At 50.4% G+C, this 26,898-nt stretch overlaps 1 protein-coding gene across 2 annotated transcripts in view; it reads left to right on the top strand.

Annotated features, from left to right (window-relative positions):
* The first annotated feature begins 3,615 nt into the window (after positions 1-3,615).
* The window catches only part of ADAD1 (adenosine deaminase domain containing 1), a 199,736-nt gene continuing 176,453 nt past the window's right edge, over positions 3,616-26,898 (top strand). The window contains exons 1-2 of one of the 2 annotated variants that reach the window (XM_075348944.1): positions 3,616-3,681; positions 12,456-12,617. In XM_075348944.1, coding sequence (XP_075205059.1) covers positions 12,461-12,617 — 157 coding nt within the window. In that variant the 5' untranslated portion in view covers positions 3,616-3,681; positions 12,456-12,460. Of the gene's footprint in view, positions 3,715-12,455; positions 12,618-26,898 lie in introns of both variants that reach the window. The other variant, XM_075348953.1, reaches the window with a different exon arrangement.

Here is a 26,898-nt window from a genome sequence, read left to right as displayed (position 1 = left end):
TGACGGCATACACACCACCCGCTCACAGCAGGAATACCAGGGAGTCGTGACGGCATATACACCACCCGCTCACAGCTGGAATACCGAGGAATCGTAACAGCATACACACCACCACTCACAGCTGGAATACCGGAGAATTGTGACAGCATACACACCAGCCGCTCACAACTGGAATATCGGGAAATTGTGACAGCATACACACCACCCGCTCACAGCTGGAATACCGAGGAATCGTGACAGCATACACACCAGCCGCTCACAGCTCAAATACCAGGGAATCGTGACAGCTCACACACCACCCGCTCACAGCTGTAATACCGGGGAATCATGACAGCATACACACCACTCACTCACAACACTGGAATACCGGGGAATCATGACAGCATATGTTGCGGACGGGGGCCGGGCCGATGCAGGGGGCTACTCGGATCCTGGTTCGTTACTGCGGCTCGAGTGGTAGCCGGACCCGGGCTCGTACAGCCATCTGTCCTCACAACCATAGGAAGGGAGTATTTACAGGGAATTGGTTTTGTCAGTGACGCCATCCGTGGGTTGCGGTGAGAATCGGTAGCACCGCCGCTGCCTGGTGATGGGACGCCCGGGGCTGATGGAGCAGGGCAGCAGGATGGAATCCCCTCCATGGGTAAGGGAGGTGTAGTCCCGGGGCCCGGTTGAACGGGAGTGGTGGTTGCGGAGAGGGTCATGCAGGGTTGGACCGGGGATAGATGGTGTACTCACAGTTCCAAAGAATTGCACAAAGTCCAGTGGTAAACCAAATTGCCAGTGACCGGTTGCCTCCGGGGGGTGTATTTGGGTCCCACACCCTGGTGTAGCAAACAGGGGTCCCTTCCTCCTGCACTCAGTGTTTGTGTCTTCATTGGGACGACTCCGCTTGGAACGGGGAAGTCCACTCCCGGTACTTTGTATGTTGGGAGCTGTGGCCCGCGAAATCTGACCCTTGGGATCTCTGTGGGTTCTGGCGGACACCCTATCCCCCGCGTTGGGCTTCCGTTTTGCTCTCTGGGGTTACTATGAAACAAGGCCTGAAACCTTGTCCCCGGCTGGTCAATTGACAAGGGACTTGAAACCTTCCTCACCCTAGGGTCCAGGCACCCCATCTGTGCATGGCCTCCGGACCGGATTCCCGCTGTCGGCACTGGCGGGCTACAACCCTGCCCCAGTCCACTTAAGGGCTCCCGCGACCGGATCTCCGTCGCCTGTGGTCCTGCTTGCCGTCTGCCACCTAGTCCGGGTTTTGTGTTGGACTGCCAAGGAGGATGGAGTTTTGTACCTGGGAGATTTGGTACAACCACTGTGACTACATGGTTTTGCCAGGGCGCCACACATACACACCACTCACTCACAGCACTGGAATACCGAGGAATCGTGACAGCATAGACACCAGCTGTTCACAGCTGGAATACCGGGAAATTGTGACAGCATACACACTACATAGTCACAATTCTGTAATTACATACAGTGACTTCAGGCATTTGTCCTGAGCCTGGACAACTCTTAGGACCGGGGTCATACCAGTGTATGCATCTGATTTGAGAGAATCGGATGTGATATGCTAATGACACTCAGCAACGAGTGTGAGCCGAGTGTCATTCTACTGTGATCTGATTCTCTCACGTGAGATTCAGATCACAGGTGAGGAGAGGTTAATTTGTCCATCTTCTCCATTGTCTTGTCTGCGTATATAACAGTACAGTCCAATGTCTCACACGCAGTCATAGACTTGTATGGGTGCGCGTGATTCGATATACTCTGCCAATTGCATACCTCCCAACCGTCCCGGATACAGCGGGACTATCACGCTTTGCATTGTTTGTCCCGTTGCCGTCTTCCGGGCTCCGCCCACCCACTCTCTCCCCGCCTCCCTGCTTTTCCCTCCTACCATCCTAACACGTGACGTGGCATAACAGAGAGGAGCGCGCTGCCCGAAACTAGTCTCTGTCTGCTCTGTGCTGCTGCTAAGGTATGTAAACATAATCTCCCCAGCGCTGATTCCCCCCCCCCGGCCCGCGCCTCTCTGTGCGGCGGCCCGCGCCTCTCTGTGCGGCGGCCTGCTGCCTGTCTGTGCGGGCAGCCCGCCGCCTGTCTGTGAAGGCGGGCGGCCGGCCGCCTGTCTGTGAAGGTGACCGGCCGCCTCACTGTGCGGGCGACCGGCCGCCTCACTGTGGCTGTCTGCGTCTCCGTGCTGGAGGCCCGCCGGCTGCCTGCGTCTCCATGCTGGAGGCCCGCCGGCTGCCTGCGTCTCCGTGCTGGAAGCCCGCCGGCTGCCTGCGTCTCCGTGCTTGGGGCCTGCCTCTCCGTGCTGGAGGCCCGCCGGCTGCCTGCGTGTCCATGCTGGAGGCTCGCCGGCTGCCTGCGTGTCCATGCTGAATGGGTGTGGATGGGGAGTGGATATGGGCGTGACTGTGAAATGGGTGTGGTTAGGGGGCGTGGCCTAAAAATTTGCTACGCGCGCCGCAAACTTTCTCCCTCTTTTCCTTCTTTAAAAGTTGGGAGGTATGCAATTGCAGCAATGCTGTGATTTTTTTTCTTATGCTCTGCTATGCCTCATTAACCATAACATTGGTCTGAGTGCAATGTTCTAATTTTGCACATTGCACTACACCGTATTATACGCTAGTGTGAGGCCAAGGGTATTTCCTGGACTCAAAAAAAAAGTGCCTAAGCACTGACAGACAGGTAGTTGCTACCCACCTACCTACCTGTTGTGCGCGGCGTCATTCTTCAGCGGCACAGACTGCTCCTGTAGGCGATTCAGCTGCTTCCGCTGACGTCACATCAACAGAGCGGTGGCTTCTCATCCGTTCTGCTATGTAGACGGTGTGACTGCTGGCATCGTGCTGATTGACAGCTGACTCCCTCAGTCAGGCAGCGGGGAGGCGGCTGTCAACTCAATCGGCATGATATCAGCACTCACACCGTCTAGCAGAGCGGAAAATAAGCTGTTGCCCTAAAGCCACTGTATCGCCGGCAGGAGCGGTCTGTGACTACAGTACTCTGTGTCAGCGAAGAACGAGGCCGGTATAACAGGCAGGTAGGTGGCAACTACCTGCCAATGCTTATGCGCCTTTTTTTTTGTTAAAGATATAAAGATATACCCTTTAAGCTCAGTAGCATGGCTGCCATGTGAAGAAATGGGGGGAAGGTCACACTGAGCGTTTGTGTGAGGAAGAACCCCAGGATTGGGGGTATGGAGAGTGAATTCTCCTGAGGTCTGAATAACCTTTGTGCTGTGGGGTTTAAATTAAAGGGATTTTTCACAAGATGTTTTCTTTCCAGCCTGGTGCTCCTCTAGTTATGCTTCAGTTGTTGCAAAACTACACTCTCAATCCCTGTCAGCCACAGGTTGCAGCAAAACCATATGGCATTCTATTCACCCCTTAGCTATGGACACGTATTTCAGGAACCACCATACTTCTGGATAGCCCGGGCATATGCAAATTATGTATAGAAAAGTAGAGAAGGAAAAGACATTTGTAGATATCCCTCCACTTAAGGGACTACTTTAACGTCTTTCTTTGCGCGCAACGCGGTGTAGTGATACGACTAGATCACGTGGTGGATGTGGCGTTCTGTCATTGGTCGGGAGTTGAGGCGGTTGGAGCTCAGCTCAGTGTAGAATAGGTGCGGTTGGTCAGAGCTGCGTGGAGGCTGCACTGTGCGGTAACGTAGTCACAGTGTGTCCTGAGTGCGTGTGTGAGTGGGGTGTATACGTGCGGGGGGATGTTAAACATGAATGTACCTCCGGTTTTCCTTAATCCCAAGTGTGGGTTTAGCGAAGGGATACACTTATTGCTCTGTACTTAAATGTAGACTTATTACTTTGTATGGAGGGGCAGATTGTAGCACCAATATGTCGGTATACGGCAGCCATGGACGCGTCCACACACGCACCAATTCCCTGCTTGGGTGTGAACACGGGCCCAGTGCAAAACGGTGCCGCAGCCCCAGGGGTAAGGTCTGACAGGAGGCCGGGAAGTGGCTGTATTGGGGCAGCCCCTGGGGCACATTGGCTTGTGCGTGCCCTTCCGCCATCAGGAATGCAGGGGCTACTGCACAACTACAACCTGCTGGGGCTGTGATCGGCTGTGTCAGACCAGAGGTCACCAGACAGGGCTGGGTGGGCAATCATGTCGCCACGCCTAGTAGGACCACTAATCTGCTGAGTCAGCAATTATTTATTTTCTATTTTTTATAGGTTTAACACCAAAAATAAATCACAGCAATAAAATAAAATGCAGTGAGGTGCCCTGATGGAATACACTGAAAAGCAGCTACAGCAATGATAAACCTGGCACAAAAATTGGCACTGAAGTATGTTATTGAAAGGGTTAAATGACCTTGGGCCACTGATCTCGCAGCGCCAATAGACACAGTGATGCCTCACATCTAAGGGTACATTCACACTTGAGATTTTTTCCTTCCGTCACAATCCGCCCTTTTGGAAAACAGCGGAATCCGTTAACGGATTCTGCTGTTTCCCATAGACTTGTATGGGTGACGGATTGTGCCAAAAGTACCTGCGTTGCTTCCGCTGGCCAACGCTGCGTTGCTTCCGCCGGGTGGAAGGAACGCAGCATGTAACGTTTTTTTGAGCAGCGGAATCCTCTGGCTCCCTGCACCCGTAACCAGGGTACACATCGGGTAACCAAGCAAAGTGCTTTGCCTAGTTACCCGATATTTACCCTGGCTATGTGTGCAGGGAATCCAACACTTCCCTGCTTGGCTCCGCCCCCTCCCGCACTCCACTCCGCATGTACACACACACACTCACCTGTCCTCAGCGCCATGGCCCCGCCCCCCCGCACACATTCTCAGCAGCCGAACGATCAGCTGATCACCCGGCGACCAGCTGCCGTGTGCGATCAGCTGATCACCCGGCGACCGGCTGCCGTGTGCGATCAGCTGATCACCCGGCGACCGGCTGCCGTGTGCGATCAGCTGATCACCCGGCGACCGGCTGCCGTGTGCGATCAGCTGATCACCCGGCGACCGGCTGCCGTGAGCGATCAGCTGATCGACCGGCTGCCGTGAGCGATCAGCTGATCGACCGGCGACCGGCTGCCGTGAGCGATCAGCTGATCACCCGGCGACTGGCTGCCGTGAGCGATCAGCTGATCACCCGGCGACCGGCTGGCGTGAGCGATCAGCTGATCACCCGGCGACCGGCTGCCGTGAGCGATCAGCTGATCACCCGGCGACCGGCTGCTGTGAGCGATCAGCTGATCACCCGGCGACCGGCTGCTGTGAGCGATCAGCTGATCACCCGGCAGCCGGGTGATCAGCTGATCGTTCACAATAGTCTGACGCCGGTGAAGAAGGAAAAAAAAATAGCTGATTCCATTGTTTTGTACGATCCGTTGCATCAGTTGTGCCACTATATGCAACACATCCGTTGCATCCGTCACACAACGCAATTGAAAGCATGCCGTTCCACGCAAGTGTGAAACTAGCCTAACTCGGGTCACTCCAGCCTGGCCCACGTGGGTTCTAGGCGTCAGAACTGGCATAAAATTGGGCAGTGGATTTTTAGTAATTTGAATAAGTAACTGGTGGTTTTAAGGGGTTAAATGACCTTGGGCCCCTTCTGTTTATTTAAATTTCGCACTGTGACGCTATTTACCGCTGCTGGTGGTGTGTGCGCATTGCTAGTGTAGTGATGTCTTCATTAGGATGGCGCCGGAGTCGGCACACACATGTACTGGTGCCATTTTTTTTAAGCCACTGTGGAGGACACTAAAGCTAACGTCACACAGGGCATCTTTTGCTGCATTTTTAGGCTATGTGCCCACGGGACTATGTACCCGCAGGTATGTCCACAGGTTTCCCGCAGCAGCTCCCTGGAATCCCGCAGCTATTCATAGCTGCGGGATTCCAGCGAAATATCTGCGGCAAACCTGCGGACATTCATGCGACTTACCTGCGGAAGTCCTGGCCTCTCTCTTGATAGTGGAGAGGCGGTATTTCCGCAGGAATAATTGACATGCAGTTACATGCGACTGCGGGACATCTGCAGCATATTCCGCAGCCACACATGGACACAGCACTCCCCATAGGATAACATGGGGAGTGTCTGTGCATGCTGAAACCTACGGATTTATCTAGAAACTCCAGATAAATCTGCAGGTTTTCCGCGGCAAAATCCGCCGGTACATAGTCCCGTGGGCACATAGCCTTAGTGCATTTCTTTCTCCCAGCAAAGTCTGAAATTTCTATTTTGTTGTCCACACTGGGTATCTTTTGTTGGCTGTGTTTTTCAAGATGCAGCATGTCGATTCTTTTTGCGGTTTTACTGCATTTTTGAGCTTTCCAGTCAATAGATTTGATTTGCAAAATGCGGTAAAAACGCATTGTGTTTTTGCCACTGTGCGTTTTTGGTGCATTTTAAGATACACTGACAAAAAAGATGCCACCTGTGAACATAGCCTATGAGCGACACATACACAGATTAAAAAGAAAAATTAAATCTGCACATGTGCCGATGCCTCTCATAGTCTTCTCCACAGTGTCTTCAAGAAAATGGCGTTGGAGATAGCGGTACACATATGCTCTGACTCTGGTGCCATTTTAAAGAAGATATCATTATAATTTGCTTACAATGCTAAGGACACATGGATAGTAAAACAGAGCGAGTGGAATGTTACTCTATGGGGCCGCTCCCATGAGCGTTTTTTTTTTTTCTGAGCCCTAATCGGACAGAGAAAACAATCGCTGAATGCTGTGGGTTGAATCCGATTCGTTTTCACTCGCACCCATGAAATTCTATGGGTACGAGAGAAACATTACATTACACTGGAGTGCAGTGCGATACATGCATCAGCTGATAATGGAGGAGATAGGGAGATTAGTCCCTCCCTCTCCTCCGCAACTGTGCGTCATGTCACAATGGCATGATACTCGGCTTACACTTGCAGCAGAGCGGGAGCTGCGTGTCATGCGATGCACTCACAGTAATGCTCGTGTGGCCCCAGACTAAGGCTGTGTGCGCACGTTGCCGAATTTCATGCTTTTACGCTGCATTCTGCACCGCAGCGTAAAAGCATGCGTCCTGCATCCCCAGCACAATCTATGTAGATTGTACAAATTCCATCTCACGTTGCTTTTTAGAACGCAGCGTTTTGCATGCTGTCTCAAAACGCTGCGTTCTAAAGAGTAATATGTCAATTGTTTTGTGCGTTCTGGATGCTTTCTCCACTCTGTCTATGGGAGAGGCAGCATCCAGAACACACGAATTCTGCAGAAACAAAACTTTCAGAATGCAGCTTTTCAGCTGCGTTCTGAATTGCACAAGCAGTGACTTTACGCTGCGGTGCAGAACGCACTTACATGCGCACATGGCTTAACAGTGGTAATGGCGGCACAGCGCAAAATTTAAATAAATGTGGCAAACCAGAAGGATGCCGAATGAGGAGTTTACATAGAGGACCTGACCCACAATGGCCTGCCCTCCTGCACACATTAATCAAAGAATGCACCAATTCCTGGACCTTTTATGAATTTTTTTTTTTTTTTTATAATGCAATCAAAGATCCAATTTGAAAATTGAAGGTATGATTTTATTTACCATGCTAGTGCCAGTATTTCACTGCCTTTAGGCTATGTGCGCACTAGAAAAGTGATTTTTCTCAAGAAAATTTCTTGAGAAACTTCTGGGAGTTGAAGATTACCGCACCTGCGGTAAAAAACCGCACCAAAACCGTGGGAAAAACGCATGCGTTTTTGCTGCGATTTTGCCGCGGTTTTTCCGCAGGTTTGTCCCTGCGGTTTTTTTATGCTGAACTGCAATAAATAATATAGATAATAGATAGATAATCGATAGAAAGACAGATAATGGATAGAGGGAAAGATGGATAGATGAATAGATAGATAAGAAAGACCTATATAATGTCCCACCCCCCTGCATATTCTAAGCTGGTACCCTTTAGTGACTTTCATGTGGCACTAGAGGGTGCTTAGCCTTGTATTTAGCATAAAATAAATACAGTGGTACCTCGCATAACGAGTAACCCTCTTAACGAGAATTTCGCTTAACAAGCAAAGCTTTTTGTAAATTTGTAACCCGCTTTACGAGAAAGCTTTGCTGTACGAGCGAAATTCTCACCGCACACACTTCCGGTTTCGTCCATCCGCCACACTCTGACCCGCACTTGCAGTCCACACAAACACACACATGTACGCACACACACGCTCGCACACACATACAGTATTATGCTCACCTTACCTTCCGTTCCACCGCCGGCCTCATGGTTCTTGTAGTTCCCGGGTACATCGCGACGTCCTCGCGGCGAACTACAAGACCCAGGAGGCCTGCGATGGAATGGAAGGTAAGGTGAGCATATAATATAACATAATATGTTTACCTTTCGTTTCATCGCCGGCCTCCTGGTTGCTGTAGTGCGCCGCTGCGCTCCAGTCCACGCTGTGTATCTGCATCCATAGCGACGAGGGAGGAACTTCCTGTCACCGCTAATGAAAGGCAGAGCGCTGGCCAATCAGAGACAAGCGGCTCTGCCTTTGACGTCAGCGCTCTGGCCGGGAACTTCCTGCCTCGTCGTTATGGTAACACGTTACACAGCCCGGCCCCGTACCAGAGAACAGCAAGTCCCAGCAGACCAGCGATGGCTCTGCCCTGACCCATTTCCTGTGAGATCCGACAGAGCACTGGCACTCAACGGAGATGAGCATTTCTGCTCATCAGAGCAATGCGTCTCTGGTCAGCAGAAATACACAGGCGGTCGGACTGTGCAGTGATAGTCCCCTAGAGTGACTAGTAAAATAAATAAAAATGTAACAAAAAAAGCTTTAAAAAAAAGCTAAGTTCAAATCACGCCCGATTGAAAATAAGACAGTTTAAAAATAAAAAATAAATTAATACACATGGTGGTATCGCCACTTTCAGAAATGCCCAATCTATCAAAGTATAAAATCAATTATATGGATGGATCAGTACATGGTGTGGCAAAAAAATAATCCAAAATCACGTTTTTTTTTTTTTAAAATGCAATAACAGGCGATCAAAACATTTCATCTACACAAAAATGGTATCATTTGAAAAAAACATTTTTACGACAAAATTGTTACTTCAACCAAATAGCTTTTTTATTCACAAGGGTCACAGGAGAAAATGCACCATACAATTTATTGTGCAATTTCTCCGGAGTACGCTGATACCGCATATGTGGTTGAAATCAACCGTTTGAGTGCACGGAAGGGAAGGAGTGCCATTTGACTGCAAAATTGGCTGGAATCATTAGCGGACGTCATTTCGCGTTTAATAGCCCCTGATGTGCCTAAACAATGGCGCTCCCCCACAAGTGAACCCATTTTGGAAATTAGACCCCTCAAGGAATATATCTAGATGGTTGAGCACCTGGAACCCCCAGGTGCTTCACGGAATTTTATAACGATGAGCCGTGAGAATGAAAAAATACATTTTTAATCTAAAAAATGTTGCATTAACCCCATTTTTTTCAAATTCACAAGGGTAACAGGAGATAATGAACCATACAATTTGTTGTGAAATTTCTCCTGCGTAAGTCATTACCCCAAATGTGGCCGAATACTTTGAGGCACAGTACAAATGAAGAAGGGAAGGAGCGCCATAGTGGAGTGCAGATTTAGTTGGAATGGTTTTGCATGTCACATTGGCGAAGCCCCTGAGGTGCCAAACGAGCAGAAACACCCCACAAGTGCCCCCATTTTACAAACTGCACCCCTCAATTCTTTCAGTGGTGCAGTGAGCATATTGATACTACAGGTCTGTCACAGAATTTTATACTATTGGTGGTGAACAAAAAAATAATTACATTTTTACCACTACAATGTTGTTTTAACCCCAGATTTCCCATTTTCACAAGAGTAAAAAAAAAAAAGGCCCCGTAATGTGTTACACAAGTTCTCCTGAACGTGGCAATACCCCACATGTGATTGTAAAGTACTGTTTGGCTGCACCACAGGGCTTGTGAATGAAGAAGCGCAATTTGATTTTTGGCGTACAGGTTTTCCTAGAATAATTTGCTGACTCCATTTGCAGAGCCCCTAAGTACCAGAACAGAAGAAATCCCCTCAAGTCTCCACATTTTGGAAATAACAACCCTCTGGGAATTCTGTGGGTGTAGTTATGATTTACTCTCTGGGAAACACCCATGGTGTGAAACTGAGTGAATGTTGGTAAATTAAAGGGAACCTGTCATCAAAAATTTAGCTTTAAACCTAAACGTTTCCCCCTCTGCAGCTCCTGGGCTGCATTCTAGCAAGGTTCCTGTACTTTTTGCGGCCCCTTTTAAACCAAATTAAATACTTTATAAACTTGTACCTTTTTGCTATGTAAATTTTGTAAATCGTCCATGGGGGCGGGCTTTCTGCTGACCGTTGCTGTTCCTCCAGCACATTGATGCCGTCCCCCCACGCTCCATTTCATCCATCAGGAAGCCGCCCACTGCGCCCGAGGTGCCGCCCACGCCAGGATCGCTGGTGACGTGTGTCACAAGCACGAGATTATGGGCGGCGCTGTGATTGCATCGCAAGTGCCCGCCCATAATCTCGTGGACGCGCTTTCCCCCACTGCCTCCAGCGTTCTGCGCAAGCGCTCGCCGGCCAAATGACCTGACGTCACCTCCTCCCCATCTTACTCTGCAGCAGGGCAAGATGGGAAAGAGGTGACGTCGGGTCATCTGGCCAGCAAGCGCTTGCGCAGAACGCTGGAGGAAGAGGGGAAAGTACGGTCACGAGGTTATGGGCGGCACTTGCTGATGACACTCACAGCGCCGCCCATAACCTCGTGCCTGCGCAAAACGTCACCAGCGGTCACACGTGCACACAGTGCACAGTCCCGCTACAGTCGCACAGCGCATGCGCGGGACCACGGGTGCCCAGGGGCGGCGTCCTGAGATATGAAATTCAGCGTAAATCTGCTGGAGGAACAGCAACGGTCAGCAGAGAGCCCGCCCCCATGGACGATTTACAAAATTTACATAGCAAAGGTACAAGTTTATAAAGTATTTAATTTGGTTTAAAAGGGGCCACAAAAAGTACAGGAACCTTGCTAGAATGCAGCCCAGGAGCTGCAGAGGGGGAAACCTTTAGGTTTATAGCTAAATTTCTGATGACAGGTTCCCTTTAAAAATTGCAAATAAGTCCTTGTGCCCAGTACATTGTAGTGCCCGTAGATAGTGCCCAGCTCATACTTTTCGACACCTGCACCCCATACATTTAAGTGGGATCTCCTCACTATAACAATTTGGATGCTAACCATGGTTTAAGCACATTGAGGGGCTCAGAAGAGAGGGGGCATTTGAACACTAGTGGGAGCAGCAGGGACTAGCGGTCCCACTGTGCACAGTCCCGCTACAGTGGCACAGCGCATGCGCGAGACCTCGGACGCACTGGGCGTCCTCGTGAGGTATGTAAATGAGCGTTGGGGGACGGCCTAAAGCGGCAGGAGGGACAGTAACCGACAACAGACAGCCCGCCCCTGTGTACCATTAACAAGATTTTCAAACTGAAAGGTACCACTTTATAAACTATTTATTTGGATCTAAAAGGTGGCACAATAACTATAGGAACCTTGCTAGAATGCAGCCCAGCAGCTGCAGAAGGGGAAACTTTTTGGTTTAGGGCAAAATTTCTGTTGACCGGTTCCCTTTAACTTACAAGTTAACCATAACTGAAAACCGTTTTTGAGGTAAAATAATATAGAATGTTTATTTAACCTAGATTAATACATTGATTAGCATTAACATCTCATTGATAAGCATAAATTATAAAGTAAGCATCAATACATCACCGGATATTGTAGCATCACTCCCATTATCTGGATACTTCAGGACGATCTCATCAGGAGTAATCCGTGAAAACAGTCAATACGTCTGCTTGACCACAGGTTGTCCCGATTCCTCCTGGCTAAGTCCCATACTTATACACGTCACATTAGCGCAATCGCAGTACGACCCTCTAAAAGATTCTAGCATGTGATCATCTTGTGTGATCATGTGCGCTTACTTGTTTGATGGATTCAAGGTCCTTGATAAGAAGTTATCAAAACTAGTTTCTACCAGTTTATTCCGCTTATGCGAAAGCAGATTTGAACTAACATAACCTTGTACTTCACTTTTTAGTACAGGCAAAAAAACATGTTGATTACTGTTTTGTAACTGGATACCTATCTATTCCATACACACAAACTTGTCCCATTTGTATCACAACTGGTAACGCCCCCTCGGACATGACATAAATTAGAAGCTAATACCTTTGAGATGAAGATAAGAAAATAAAAAATACTTTTTATTCAAGTTTACTGACAATAGTCAATGATGTGGCCACTTTAACAAGCTACAACAGTATAAAATGAGATTGCTTGTGCATTGATTTTCACTAGTTTATTTAAAGGAAATACAATAAATATTAGCCTATAAATGTTTTAATATTGCTTGTTACAGATAAAATGGCAGGCGCCAATTATTGGAATCAAACATCTAAAGTTCCCAGTTTTGCTGAGGTTCTACAGAAAAATTTGCCTCCTGTGATCCAGTCTGCAGCATCAGTGTCTTCAGCCTACAGTGAAACCCAGGATGGAATTTCCAAAATTTCTCCGGTGACAGGTGGCGTTCTATTCTATTCCTTTAGTTTTCTGTACAAGTGATGTTTGTATAGCATACTTGTATAAAAAAATGTATGTTTCCAACCCTTGACATTAGTAGGAAAGAGATCTTAGTGCCCTCTGTTACTGGCCACTGAGTACATTGTTTGTTGGTTTGTTTTGTTTATTTGTGTGTAATAGAGATGAGCAGATCTTATGAAATTCAAATTCACTGAATTTCCCCCCAAAATTTGATTAATAAGCAGTCACTGAGCCTCAGATCCTGAAAAATAAGAACGTTACGGGTCTTCGAAAATGGCAACAAAAGTGCAACTCTTTTATTGTACAAGTTAGATCAAAGTAAAAGTATACTTGTTTGGTATCTACAAACTCGTACAGACATTAAGCATCATACGGACACTTGTTTTACCATATAGTGAACATTGTAAAAAGAATAAAAAAAACACTGTGGAATTTCACTTTTTTCACAATTTCTCCACATTTTTGGATTTTTTTTCTCCAGTTTTCAATTTCACTATATGGTAAAATGAATGGTGTCATTCAAAAGTACAACTCGTCCAGCAAAAAATACATTGTGGGGGGCACCGAACGAACGGGAGAGGGAGCGCAGTTCTTCTCCCAATCACCTAAGTGCCGTGGTCGATATTAATTGCGGCATTTAGGGGGTTAAACAGTCAGACGACGTCAGCACCGTTCCTGACTGTGAGAGCTGAGGCTCGGCTGTCAGGAAAGTAGAGTCTCTCGCAGCAGGCACAGCTCTTGTGCCCCCGCAATCGACATTACTTACCAATACATCATTGGTCGGGAACTAAACCCTTCCATGACGTATAGGTACGTCAGTGGTCGTGAAAGGGTTAATGTCCAGATGATTTCCATCTATTTGGCTAGGAAAAAATGGATGGTAACCAACAGTGTATTTAACACACTGCAGTATGAGATATTTTAGACTGTCCTATTGTATAAACAGTAGAGATGAGTAAGTACCGTAATATTCGTAATCGCTAAAATCATAACGAGTACTTTGTAATACATATTAGTTCTGAATAGCGAATACAATGCAAGTCAATGGGAAATGTGTGTAATTTTCTGATGGATCCTAGAAAGAGGTCTGGGGGCCTGAGGGAAAAGGTTGAAATGCATGGGAAAGTGATGAAACTGAAAGGGGAGAGCCTGGAAAATATGCCTGCATGCATTTCTGACTCTCATTTGCTTTCTGGTATTCCCTGAAGCCACACGGAAGAATTTCCGTGTGGCTTCAGTCTATCGGTGCATCTGCAGTGTATATCGCACGGCCCTGGCCAGCCCTGCAGTGACTCTCACAGCAGTGTGCGAGCAGCTGTGCGATGACAAGCGCCGACATCAGGTTAGCTCAGATCATTACCTGCTGTGATGTCTCTCTGCTGAATTCGTGACGTCAGCACTTGTCACTGACTTCCATGATGCTGCATTCTGACATAAAGTCTCGCTGGCGACCCGAAACTGACTACCGGTGACGTCACGGGACAGTTTGCATGAGAATGCGGCGGCCATGGAAGTCAATTAAGAGCGTTGATGTGACAAGTTCACCGGAGTTCATCACTGCAGGTAATGAACTCCGCTAACCTCATGACGTCGGCACCCGTTATGGCCTGTAGTGACTAGGCCTGACCTAATGACGTTAGCTCAGGTCACTGCACTGCTCTCCCAGCCAATGGAGAACACTCTTTCTTTATCGTTCCTATGGGAGACCCAGACATTGGGTGTATAGCTTCTGCCTCCGGAGGACACACAAAGTACTACACTAAAAAGTGTAGCTCCTCCCTCTGAGCCTATACACCCCCTGGAGAACCAGATCTAGCCAGTTCATTGCTTTGTGTTCAGGAGGCATACATCCACACATGCATTCTCATCTGATTTTTCATTTTTGGAAAGAGTTTGAAGAAAAGCGGGTCCAAGCCTGGACTCCCGGCATGTCCCTTCTCACCCCACTGTGTCGGCGGTGCTGTTAAGGTTGATTCCTAGGCTGGAGCCTTACATGCCGCGCTCCTTCACCATCCCTCGGGCTCTGGCTTGAAGTGGGAGCCAACACGGTTCTCACTGCTTTGCAGGAGACCGGTCTCCATCCGCAGCCCTTCAGGATCCTGCTGGATGGAGCACTCATCCCCAGGGACTTGGAACCCTGCGTCTCAGCAAGCTAAGTACCTGAGACGTTTTTATCTGGGGGTCCCTGTACTTTATTATGGTGGGAGAGTGTGCTGTGTAACTTTTCTGACATTTCCGGCCTGTTCTCTGGCTGTCGCCTGAGAACCGCGCCGATGGTGCCTGCGCGCCGGCCGCATTGCTCAAATTTAGGCCCCGGCTTCGCCGGAGGCCTACTTTCGATTTCACTGCCCTCGCATGTCAATAATGCAGAGGGACAGTGCGGCTCCGCCCAGCGGCCGTTCGGCACATGGGAGGGACACTCCTCTCTGGGTACATGTCCCCTCCCCTGTAAGTCTCCTTGGCCCTCCAGATCCCGCTCTCAGAGCAGGTCCCGCCCCCTCTCCTCGCTCCGGCGCCATTTTATCAGCGTTTTTCTCTGCGATCAGCGCTGGCTGCAGCATCCCTGCTAAGCTGCTTGGGGGTCCGGGCTGTGGGATCTGGAGGGCACACAAACGGTCTGGTAAGCCACAACCTCCGGTTGTGGACCTACTTATATACTCTCTGGGGGTCATTCTGGCTCAGAGCCCCCACTACAGCAGCATGTCTCACACGAGGAGCAAGGCTGTACTCAGTATGCACTGCATGTAAGCTCGTGCTGCCTGAACCGAGCACATATCCACATTGTGATGCCTGCTGTAACCTGACGATGCCTCAGCCTGGAATCGCACCCACAGTGGTCCCTCCGGCTGCTCCGGCTCCGGTGGCTGAACCCCCGGCTTGGGTAGAATCCTTCTCTAGGTCAATCTCCCAGTCTTTTGCCGACTCCATGGGACAGCTGTCCCGGACTTTGCTGAACATGCATCAGCCCCCTTCACAGGGCGCCTCTGCTGCTAGGGCTCTCTCAGCGGAGCTCACAGAGGATTCTTCATCTGGTCCCAGACCCCGTCCTCCTAAGAGGAGACGTAGGGCTCCCTCCCCTTCCTCGTCTCGCGGCTCTGCTTCAGAAGCTGACTCGCGAGACGAGGATGATGCCTTTACAGGGGGCTCGGAGGCTACCTCCATGTGCCCCATTGATCTGTTCGAAAGTGACTCAGATGTTAGTGATTTGATTGCGTCCATTAATTCGGTACTGGACCTCAATCCGCCAGTATCAGAGGAGCAACCCTCTCTGGCAGAAAAGCACCAGTTTACCTTGCCTAAGAGGACAAAGAGTGTGTTCTTTAACCACTCCAGTTTTCAGGCCACTGTGACCAAGCCTAGGGCCTGTCCTGACAAACGCTTCCCAAAGCGTGGTTCTGATGACCGTTTTCCTTTTCCACCTGAGGTGGTCAAAGAGTGGGCTCATTCACCAAAGGTAGACCCCCCGGTGTCTAGACTCTCAGCCCGGACTGTTGTATCAGTGGCTGATGGCACCTCTCTTAAGGATTCCACTGACCGCCAGGTTGACCTTCTGGCCAAATCTGTATATGAGGCAGCAGGGGCCTCGTTCTCCCCATCTTTTGCAGCAGTGTGGGCTCTCAAAGCCATCTCTGCTTCTCTAGAGGAGATGCACTCCCTCGCCAGGGAATCTATGCCCGAAATGGTTGCCTTAACTTCCCAAGCTTCCACTTTTTCATCCTATGCCATGTCTGCCATGCTGGAGGCTTCTCACCGCACTGCGGTGGCTTCGGCTACTTTCCTTCGCTATCCGCAGGATCTTGTGGCTTCGAGAGTGGAAGGCAGATGCTTCTTCAAAGAAGTACCTTGCTGGGCTCCCTTTTGCTGGGTCCAGGCTGTTCGGTGAACAACTGGATGAAATTATTAAGGAAGCTACTGGCGGGAAGAGTACTTCCATGCCACAAACCAAAACCAGGAAACCTGTCCAGGGTAGGAACCAGTCGAGGTTTCGTTCCTTTCGTTGCTCCAACTGGTCGTCCTCTAAGCCCTCGGCCTCGTCCACTAACTCAGCCAAGGACCAAAAATCCAACTGGCGCACAAAGGCGCGTCCACAGAAGACCGCAGGAGCTGCTGCCACTAAGGCAGCCTCCTCTTGACTATCTGTCCGCGCCAGCAACGTCCTTAGTCGGTGGCAGGCTCTCCCACTTTGGCGACGCTTGGTTTCAACACGTCTCCGATCAGTGGGTGCGGGATGTCATCTCCCACGGCTACAGGATAGAATTCTCTTCCAGCCCGCCAAACAGATTTTTTTCTGTCAACTTTCTGTCAACTCCCCCCTGTTCCAAGGCCGCCGCCTTCGCTCAGGCCGTGGCATCCTTGCAGGCCAACGGAGTAATTGTACCGGTTCCCGCCCGGGAACGGTTCAGAGGTTTCTACTCAAATCTCTTCCTAGTCCCCAAAAAGGACGGTTCCTTCCGGCCCATCCTGGATCTCAAGCTTTCCAACAAGCATGTTCAGGTGCGGCATTTCCGCATGGAATCTCTGTCAGTCATTGCCTCAATGACCCAAGGGGATTTCCTGGCATCCATCGACATCAGAGATGCCTATCTGCACGTGCCAATTGCAGTTTCTCACCAGTGTTGGCTACGTTTTGCAATAGGAGAAGATCATTTCCAATTCGTGGCTCTCCCCTTCGGGTTAGCCACGGCCCCTCGGGTATTCACCAAGGTCATGGCAGCAGTGATTGCGGTTCTGCACCTCCAGGGGTTGGCAGTGATTCCTTACCTGGATGACCTTCTAGTCAAGGCTCCATCCAGCGCAGATTGTCAGCGGAGTGTCTCGCTCACTCTCGCCACTCTAGCCCAATTCGGGTGGTTGGTCAATCTGCCCAAATCCACTCTAACTCCGACCCAGAGCCTCACGTACCTAGGGATGCAGTTCGAGACTTTGCCGGCACTTGTGAAGTTGCCCTTGATCAAACAGCAGTCTCTTCAACTGGCGGTGCGCTCTCTGCTGAGGCCCCGCCGTTATTCCATCAGGCACCTGATGCAGGTGCTGGGTCAGATGGTGGCGTCAATGGAGGCTGTTCCCTTTGCCCAGTTCCATCTGCGTCCTCTGCAGCTGGACATTCTCCGCTGTTGGGACAAGCGGCCTTCCTCCTTGCACAGGTTAGTGGCTCTGTCGCCACAGAGCAGGAGCTCTCTTCAGTGGTGGCTTCGGCCCCTCTCTCTGTCTCAGGGACGCTCCTTCCTGGCTCCGTCCTGGGTGATCCTCACCACAGATGCCAGTCTATCCGGCTGGGGAGCGGTATGTCTCCACCACCGAGCTCAGGCCACTTGGACTCCGTCCGAGTCAGCCCTCTCGATCAATGTGCTGGAAACCAGAGCCGTGCTCCTGGCTCTCCTAGCTATTCACCACCTATTGGCGGGCAAACACATCCGAGTCCAGTCAGACAACGCGACAGCGGTTGCCTACATCAATCACCAGGGCGGGACACGCAGCCGCCTGGCAATGTTGGAGGTACAACGCATCCTTCAATGGACGGAGGACTCCAAGTCCACCATATCCGCAGTCCACATCCCAGGCGTGGAAAACTGGGAGGCAGATTATCTCAGCCGTCAAACCGTGGACAGTGGCGAGTGGTCCCTGCATCCGACAGTGTTTCAGTCAATCTGCCGCAAGTGGGGCACTCCGGACGTGGACCTAATGGCATCCCGTCACAACAACAAGGTTCCGATTTACGTGGCTCGCTCCCACGATCCTCAGGCCTTCGCAGCGGACGCTCTGGTTCAGGACTGGTCCCAGTTTCGTCTGTCCTACGTGTTTCCCCCTCTAGCTCTCTTGCCCAGAGTCCTGCGCAAGATCAGAATGGAGGGCCGTCGGGTCATACTCATTGCTCCGGACTGGCCCAGGCGAGCTTGGTATCCAGACCTGCTCCATCTGTCCGTAGAGGTGCCGTGGCACCTTCCGGACCGTCCAGACCTTCTCTCACAAGGACCGTTTTTCCGCCAGAATTCTGCGGCTCTCAGATTGACGGCGTGGCTCTTGAGTCCTGGATCTTGATGGCTTCTGGTATTCCTCCTGAAGTCATTTCCACTATGACTCGGGCCCGGAAGTCTTCCTCGGCAAAAATCTATCACAGGACTTGGAAAATTTTCCTGTCTTGGTGTCGCTCTTCCGGCCATGCTCCTTGGCCTTTTTCCTTACCGACCCTTCTGTCCTTTCTACAGTCCGGTCTGCAGCTAGGACTGTCCCTCAATTCTCTCAAGGGACAAGTCTCGGCTCTGTCAGTGCTCTTCCAGCGGCGTATCGCCCGGCTGGCTCAGATCCGCACCTTCATGCAGGGCGCGTCTCACATCATTCCGCCTTACCGGCGGCCCTTGGATCCCTGGGACCTCAATTTGGTCCTCTCGGCCTTGCAGAAACCCCCCTTTGAGCCTCTTAGGGGGGTTTCCTTGTTTCGTCTTTCACAGAAGGTAGTCTTTCTAGTGGCCATAACTTCCCTCAGGAGAGTCTCTGATTTGGCTGCGCTCTCTTCGGAGTCACCTTTTTTGATTTTCCATCAAGACAATGTGGTTCTCCGTCCGACTCCGGACTTTCTCCCTAAGGTGGTTTCTCCTTTCCACCTTAACCAAGACATTACCCTGCCTTCCTTTTGTCCGGCTCCTGTTCATCGCTTTGAAAAAGCGTTGCATACTCTGGATCTGGTGCGGGCGCTCCGGATCTATGTGTCTCGCACCGCTGCTCTTAGGCGGTGCACCTCTCTTTTTGTGCTAACCACAGGTCGGCGTAAGGGCCTTTCTGCTTCTAAGCCGACCTTAGCCCGTTGGATTAGGTCGACTATTTCCGATGCCTACCAGGGTTCTCAGGTGCCTCCCCCGCCGGGGATCAAGGCACACTCGACCAGAGCTGTCGGTGCCTCTTGGGCTTTCAGGCACCAGGCTACGGCTCAGCAAGTCTGTCAGGCTGCCACTTGGACTAGCCTGCATACCTTTTCGAAGCACTACCAAGTGCATGCTCATGCTTCGGCAGATGCGAGCTTGGGCAGACGCATCCTTCAGGCGGCTGTCGCCCATTTGTGAAGTTAGGCTCTGCCTACTTCTCAGTTTTTCTGTTATTCCCACCCATGGACTGCTTTGAGACGTCCCAATGTCTGGGTCTCCCAAAGGAACGATAAAGAAAAAGAGAATTTTGTTTACTTACCGTAAATTCTTTTTCTTATAGTTCCGTATTGGGAGACCCAGCACCCTCCCTGTTGCCTGTTGGCAGTTTCTTGTTCCGCGTGTTATCACCGGCTGTTGTCGTGGACAGAGTCTCCGGTTGTTCCGGTTCTTGCTCTGTTTTTACTTGTGGGTGGCTATTCTCCTTCAGCTTTTGCACTAAACTGGCTAGATCTGGTTCTCCAGGGGGTGTATAGGCTCAGAGGGAGGAGCTACACTTTTTAGTGTAGTACTTTGTGTGTCCTCCGGAGGCAGAAGCTATACACCCAATGTCTGGGTCTCCCAATACGGAACTATAAGAAAAAGAATTTACGGTAAGTAAACAAAATTCTCTTTGTTCTTCATTGACCGGGACAGTGAGTATGGTATAGTTCGTCGTGGGACCCCCCTTATTGGATTATGCCGAACCTGGATTTGTTTTTTCTTTTTAATAAACTGGTGAAAGAGGGAATGTTTTGGGGAGTATTTTTTCAAATAAAGTTTTGTTTTTTTTTTCTTTTTTATAATATTACTGACTGGGTTAGTGATGTTGAGTATCTGATCTGCCGTGCCATGACATCACTAATGCCAGGGTTTGATGCCAGGTGACATTACACAACTGGTATCAACCACGTATATTACCCCGTTTGCCACCGCACCAGGGAAACAAGATGAGCTGTGGTGAAGCGCCAAAATTGGCGCAGCTAATGGATGCGCCACTTCTGGGGCAGTTGCGGGAGGGTCCAATAACTATGGACCTCCCTAGTGTGAGAATACCAGATCACAGCTGTTCGCTTTACCTTGGCTGGTGATCCAATTTGAAGGGGGGGGGGGGGTTCCCTACGTTTTTTGTTTTAAATTATTTATTTAATTTAAAACAACAGTGTGGGGTGCCATCTTCTTTTTTTTTTTCTTTCTTACCAGCCAAGGTGAAGCTGCCAGCTGTGGTCTGCTTTGGCCTAGCTGGCTTCAAAAAAATAGGGGAGACCCCACGTCGATTTTTTTTTTTCTTTTTAATTACTTTTTGGATGAAAAGAAGGTTAAGCACCCTTTAGTGCCTAAAGGGTGAAAGATTATAAACTGCAGGGGAGTGGGACTTTCTCGCTTTTGACTGCGTGCAACCCTCTCTCCATTTTTTTCTTTTTTGCGGTCCCCACCAAAAAAAACAACAAAGAACAAAGTACACAGATGTAAAATGGACCGTATACACAACGGAGAGAATGCGTTTTTCACACGGATGTGCATTGTTTAGAAAAATTAGCTTTATAGTCACCATCACAAGGTCCTCCAATGACAAATAGTAGTTCGGCTGCAGGAGTACTGGCCTGGTCTGTCCTCCACTGCACAATGTGCATAGTGTTTACAAAAATTAGCCCTATAGCCTGAGTCATGGTTGACGCAGACTATGTGTATAGGCATAAGTGCCTTGGCTAAAGTACATTCTCCCGTCCAATTTCCTTCTACTCGTGATCGAATTTTCATATCGCCACAAATCCAAAACACATCTGCCACTGACTGTACCTGGTTAATTAAGTGATCACAGGTGAGATTGCTATAGGACCCACAGAACCCATCTTGAAATCTACCCATTTCTCTGCCTTGACCACTCACATTATAACAGGTATAGTTGCCAGAATATATAGTGATGCCTTTCCCAGGGGAGGGGGCCTTGGCTATTATAGGGTATCTCTTTTTCCATTCTTCACATGCATTTCCCTCAGTCATATTTGTAAACAGATATTAACAAGACATAATTCAGTTTCGTAATCTAAAGTTAGTGGGACAGTTCCTAAATGAGGTCTGGCTCCTGCACAGACATAACAGTCTGACCTGTTGACTTGATGTACTGTATATCTCATCCATTCTAACCACAGGTTGGTGTCTGTATAAACCTGTTTGACCGCATATACGTCTTCCAATGTGGTATTAGCTATGGCTACCATACTGTGAAAGATCTGAATATGTTTAGGCATTCGAATACTGGTAGTATTTTTGTTATCTGTGATAACCTGAATTTTCCCAACTGTGTACAACCATTGTGTCCACCCTTTATATGTGTACCCAAGAGGTATATACCTTCATCCTGAGGTTGGGGGTGTTCTATGTTGAGAACTAAAGGGTTACACTGGTTAATCATAGTACATGTTCTAGTGACTGGTGCACGGGAGAGTGTCATCCTGGTAAGTAAAGATCTGCCCTTCTCATCCCGTTTGTTTAAGGCTACACTTGGTTTGTATCCCCAATTTTCACCAGTATTCCACCCAACAGCCTTCCATGAGCTACATGTGTCTCCATATCCACCTCCTGTAACACATATGTACTGTTGTCCCTGTCTTAAGTGTGCCTGACATCCCATTTGGGGGACCCGTCCTATTTCACAATATCACAGTAATCAAACTTGAAAGTGACAACTTGTGTCGTACTATTGTACCAAAACGTAACCACCTCATTTGTTTTGGTAATGATGGCCTGAGACCATACAGGTTTTTTGAAAAGGAGAAGTACAAGCAGGACACTCAGTGCAGCTCTGGTAGATCGATCCTTCTGCAATGCGAGGCGTGGATTCATGTTGCCCTGCCTTCGAGGTTCATGGAGGTGGGAGTCACCAGGATTATCTGGAACGGGCCTTCGTATCTGGTCTCCAGACAATTCTTCCTGACGTGTTTCTTAACCACCACCCACTCTCCTGGTTTCAATGTGTGGGTGGCTAGATCTGTCTCAGGATCTGGAAGAGAAGAAAAAACTGCTGCATGTGTTTTAGCTAAGGCTAGGTCCACATTTCCGTTGTTTATGATCAGTCACAATCCGCCACTCTGATAAACAACGCAATCCGTTTGGCGGATTCCGTTGTTCCAATAGACTTGTATGAGCGGCGGATTGTGACTGATGAAGTTGCGTTGCATCCGCCGCCAGACTGATTAGTCGTGGAACGACTGACCGTCGGGCGACAGGAACGCAGCATGTAGCTTAGGCAGTTGGTTTCCTTTTTAGTCACTCTGTCAGTAAATAACCACGGCTATGTTGGCCTCCGTTTGTCCCGGCATCCACGTCTGCCTGGTATCCTAGCCCTTCATTTATTCTTACACAGTCTCAGACGGGATACTATGTCCAGTTAGTCCTCTTCTCTTGGCCTCGACCTGTTGACGACAGTCTTCTTAGATTCTCAGCTTCGTGGACACATATTCCACAGAAGATAGAGCATTATCACTCGTTCTCCTACCCCTTCTGTTGGGATTTATCGTCTTCGGACGCATATCTCAATAGTGGTTCAGTAGTTTCTCTAGTACCCTGACTCTCTCCTCCTACATTAGGGTCCCCCCCAGGCTTCGCCACTGGGCTTCTCTGTTCAGTTACTCAGCTATTTTTTACTTAACAGCTTACCTTTCAGGGCATTTACGTTGCCCATCTTCTTTTCTTTTTCACCGGCAGTCCACTCCTAGCCGGGAAGCGGTTCTTTACAGTGTTTAGCGACAGGTTCCGTTCACAATTGGGCTTCTGCCTCTGGAGGCCACACAAAGTATTACACTTTAAAAAGTGTAACCCCTCCCCTCTGCCTATACACCCTCCCGTGGACCACAGGCTCCTCAGTTTTATGCTTTGTGTGGAAGGAGGCACACATCCACTCATGCATTCTCATAACATAGTTATGTCGGATGGAAGCAAAGAGGACCCCGATGGGGCCCCCGGCATGTTCCCTTCTCACCCCACTATGTCGGCGGTGCTGTTAAGGTTGAGGTACCCATTGCGGGTACGGAGGCTGGAGCCACATGCCGTCTCCTTCACCATCCCTTATGCGGCTCTGGGAGAAGTGGGATCCTGAGCGGTCATCCATTTGCTGGGACCGTGCTCCATCCGCAGCCCCTGGTGGAACCTGTCGGACCGGAGCCTCTTCAACCCCAGGGACCGGGCCCTGCAACGTGAAGGTACTCTGTGTCCCCATGGGGGGGACGGTACAGGGAGGGTCGCACCTTCTTCCCGGAAGCCGCGGTAGTTCAATCCGTTGTCTTTTCGGCGGACCTCCGCGCCGACCGTGCCTGCTTGTCGGGCGCGGTCTCAAATTTAGTCCCCGGCTTCGCCACGGCCTAGTGCGAAAAATCCCGCCCCCGGGCCTGCCTGTCAGGGGGAAGGGCGGGATTACCGACATGACGTCGGATGTGAGGGCTGGAGCATCTTGCATGCCTCCCTCCCCCCTCACTGACCACTGTGGGGACCCCAGATTCCCGCTCTTTCCTGGCGCCGCCCTCGGCCCCACTCCTCCCCTGAGAGCTCCGGCGGCCATTTTTGGCATTCTGCCGGTGGATGCTTCTCAGTGACAAAGCTCTGCAGCTCCGGGGGATCCAGGACAGGGAATCTGGAGGACACACTCCGCTCGTTAGCGGTCGGTAAGCCACACCGTCACCCGGTGCTGGTCCCCCTAGGGTGCCGGAATAGATACATAGATATATATATCTGTTCGGACAGGCTGTATACCCTTTTCCCATATACCCTCAGTGGTCGCTCTCCTAAGAGACAACAGCATGTCGTCCACAAGGAGGAAAGCTACTAAGGCACAGATTTTTTTCGCAGCCTGTACCTCTTGTGGGGCTATGTTGCCTGCGGGGTCCACCTATCCTCACTGTGATCAATGCTCGACTCCTGCCACGCTTGCTCAGCCGGAGCCTCGGGCACTTGTGGGCCCCTCGGCTCATGTAGATCCCCCTGCTCCCCCTGAGCAGGCTGCAGGGACAGAGTCACCGGCCTTGGCCTCTTTCGCTGAGAAACTCTCTCAGTCACTTTCTCAATCCATTGCACAGTCTATGGACAAATGGTCATCTAAGCTCCTTGAGGCATTACAGTCCAGACCGGGCCTTTCACAGGCTCCGGCCCCTGTTAACTTGTCTCCTCCAGGCCCTTCTCGGCCCGCGCCGCAGCGCGCTCCCAGGTTAGCCCCTAGGTCCCAGGCGGAGGACTCCTGCCCGGACCGCAGTCCCAGACCGGCTAAGCGGCCTCGCTGGGACTCTTCCCCGGCCTCCTCACGCTGCTCTGGATCTCAGCTTGAGGACTCTCAGGAAGACGAGGCGGACGTGGGCGCTCAGGGCTCGGACCCTGACTTCGCCCTTAACCTTGATACACCTGAGGGGGACGCCTTAGTTAATGATCTTATCTCGTCCATCAACCAGGTGTTGGATCTCTCACCCCCGCCTCCTCCTGTAGAAGAGTCGGCTTCTCAGCAGGAGAAACACCAATTTCGTTTCCCCAAACGTTCGCGCAATACGTTTTTCTTTGTCGCTCCATTGGGAGACCCAGACAATTGGGTGTATAGCTTCTGCCTCCGGAGGCCACACAAAGTATTACACTTTAAAAAGTGTAACCCCTCCCCTCTGCTATACACCCTCCCGTGCATCACGGGCTCATCAGTTTTATGCTTTGTGTCCATCACGGACCGCGGCCTCTGATAGGCTAAGCGGGCCCGCTGGGAACCTTCCCCGACTTCATCAGGAGTGCGTGTTTCGATCACTCTAACTCCAGAGGGGCCGTCCAGAAGCAGAACTTTACGGACAAGCGCTTACTAAGCGCCTTATTGACACGCGTTACCCTTTCCCCCCTGACGTTGTTAAGGGTTGGGCTCAGTGTCACAGGGTGGATTCTCCAGTCTCTAGGCTGGCGGCCAGATCCGTAGTATTAGTGGCAGATGCCATCTCTCACGAATGCCACTGACAGGCAAATAAAGCTTATGATGAAATCCATCTATGAAGCCATAGTCGCATCTTTTGCTCCAGCCTTCGCAGCCGTGAGGGCACTCCAAGCTATCTCAACTTCTCTGGCTGAGATTATTGCGGTTGCACATACCTCTGCCCCGCAGGTTGTGTCCTTCACTTCTCAGGCGTAGGTTTTTTCGTTCTACGCCATGAACGCCGTTCCTGGACTCTGCGAGCCGTACAGCGGTAGCATCCACCAATTCGGTGGCAGTCTGCAGGGCCATGTGGCTACGTGAATGGAAGGCAGGCTCTGCTTCCAAGAAGTTCTTAACCGGTTTGCCATTTTCTGGCGACCGTTTGTTTGGCGAGCAATTGGATGAAGTTACTAGACAGTCCAAGGGAAAGGTATCGTCCTTGCCCCAGTCCAAAGGTTTCGGTCATTTCGGTCCTCAGCAAAGTTCCGTTCCTCCACGTCCAACAGGTCAGAGGAGGGCTAGAGGAACTCTTCTGCAGGGCGGTCTAAGTCACAAGGCGGCTTCCTCATGACTTCGGCCTCACCAAGACCGCGTCCTCGGTCGGTGGCAGGCTCTCACGCTTTTGCGACGCCTGGCGGCCACATGTCCAAGACCGATGGGTGAGAGACATTCTGTCTCAAGGTTACAGGATAGAGCTCTGCTCTCGTCCTCCGACTAGTTTCTTCAAAACATCTCCGCCCCCCGAGCGAGCCGATGCACTTTTTCAGGCGGTGAACACTCTGAAGCCTCGATGTCACAAGGAGACTTCCTAGCATCAATTGACATCAAGGATGCTTATCTCCATGTGCCGATCGCACCCGAGCTTCAACGCTTCTGCGTTTCGCCATCAGGGACGAACACTTCAGTTCGTGGCACTGCCATTCGGCCTGGCGACAGCCCCACGGATCTTCACCAAGGTCATGGCAGCAGTGGTGGCGGTCCTACAGGGCCACTCGGTGATCACTTACCTAGACGATCTTCTAGTCAAGACACCCTCCTGGGTGGCATGTCAACACAACCTGACCATTGCTCTGGAGACTCTCCAGGGGTTCGAGTGGATCATCAAATTTCCAAGGTCAAAACTGACACCGACCCAATCACTGACTTGCCTCGGGATGGAGTTTCATACTCTCTCAGCGATAGTGAAGCTTCCGCTGCATAGTCAGTGTTCACTACAGACAGGGGTGCAATCTCTCCTTCAGGCCCAGTCACCCCTTGAGGCGCCTCATGCACTTTCTAAGGAAGATGGTGGCAACAAGGGAGGCAGTTCCCTTGCGCAGCAGGTTAATGGCCCTCGTGGTGTTATCCCTAGCCTCCCTGCCCAACAAGAACCCAGCCTGGTCAGAATGGACTATACCCCCTAACAAGGGGGACAGCCGATCGGCCAGAATCTT

This window comes from Anomaloglossus baeobatrachus, chromosome 1 (assembly GCF_048569485.1).
Source record: "Anomaloglossus baeobatrachus isolate aAnoBae1 chromosome 1, aAnoBae1.hap1, whole genome shotgun sequence".
Taxonomy (NCBI): domain Eukaryota; kingdom Metazoa; phylum Chordata; class Amphibia; order Anura; family Aromobatidae; genus Anomaloglossus; species Anomaloglossus baeobatrachus.
This window is presented reverse-complemented; position numbering and strand designations above follow the sequence as displayed.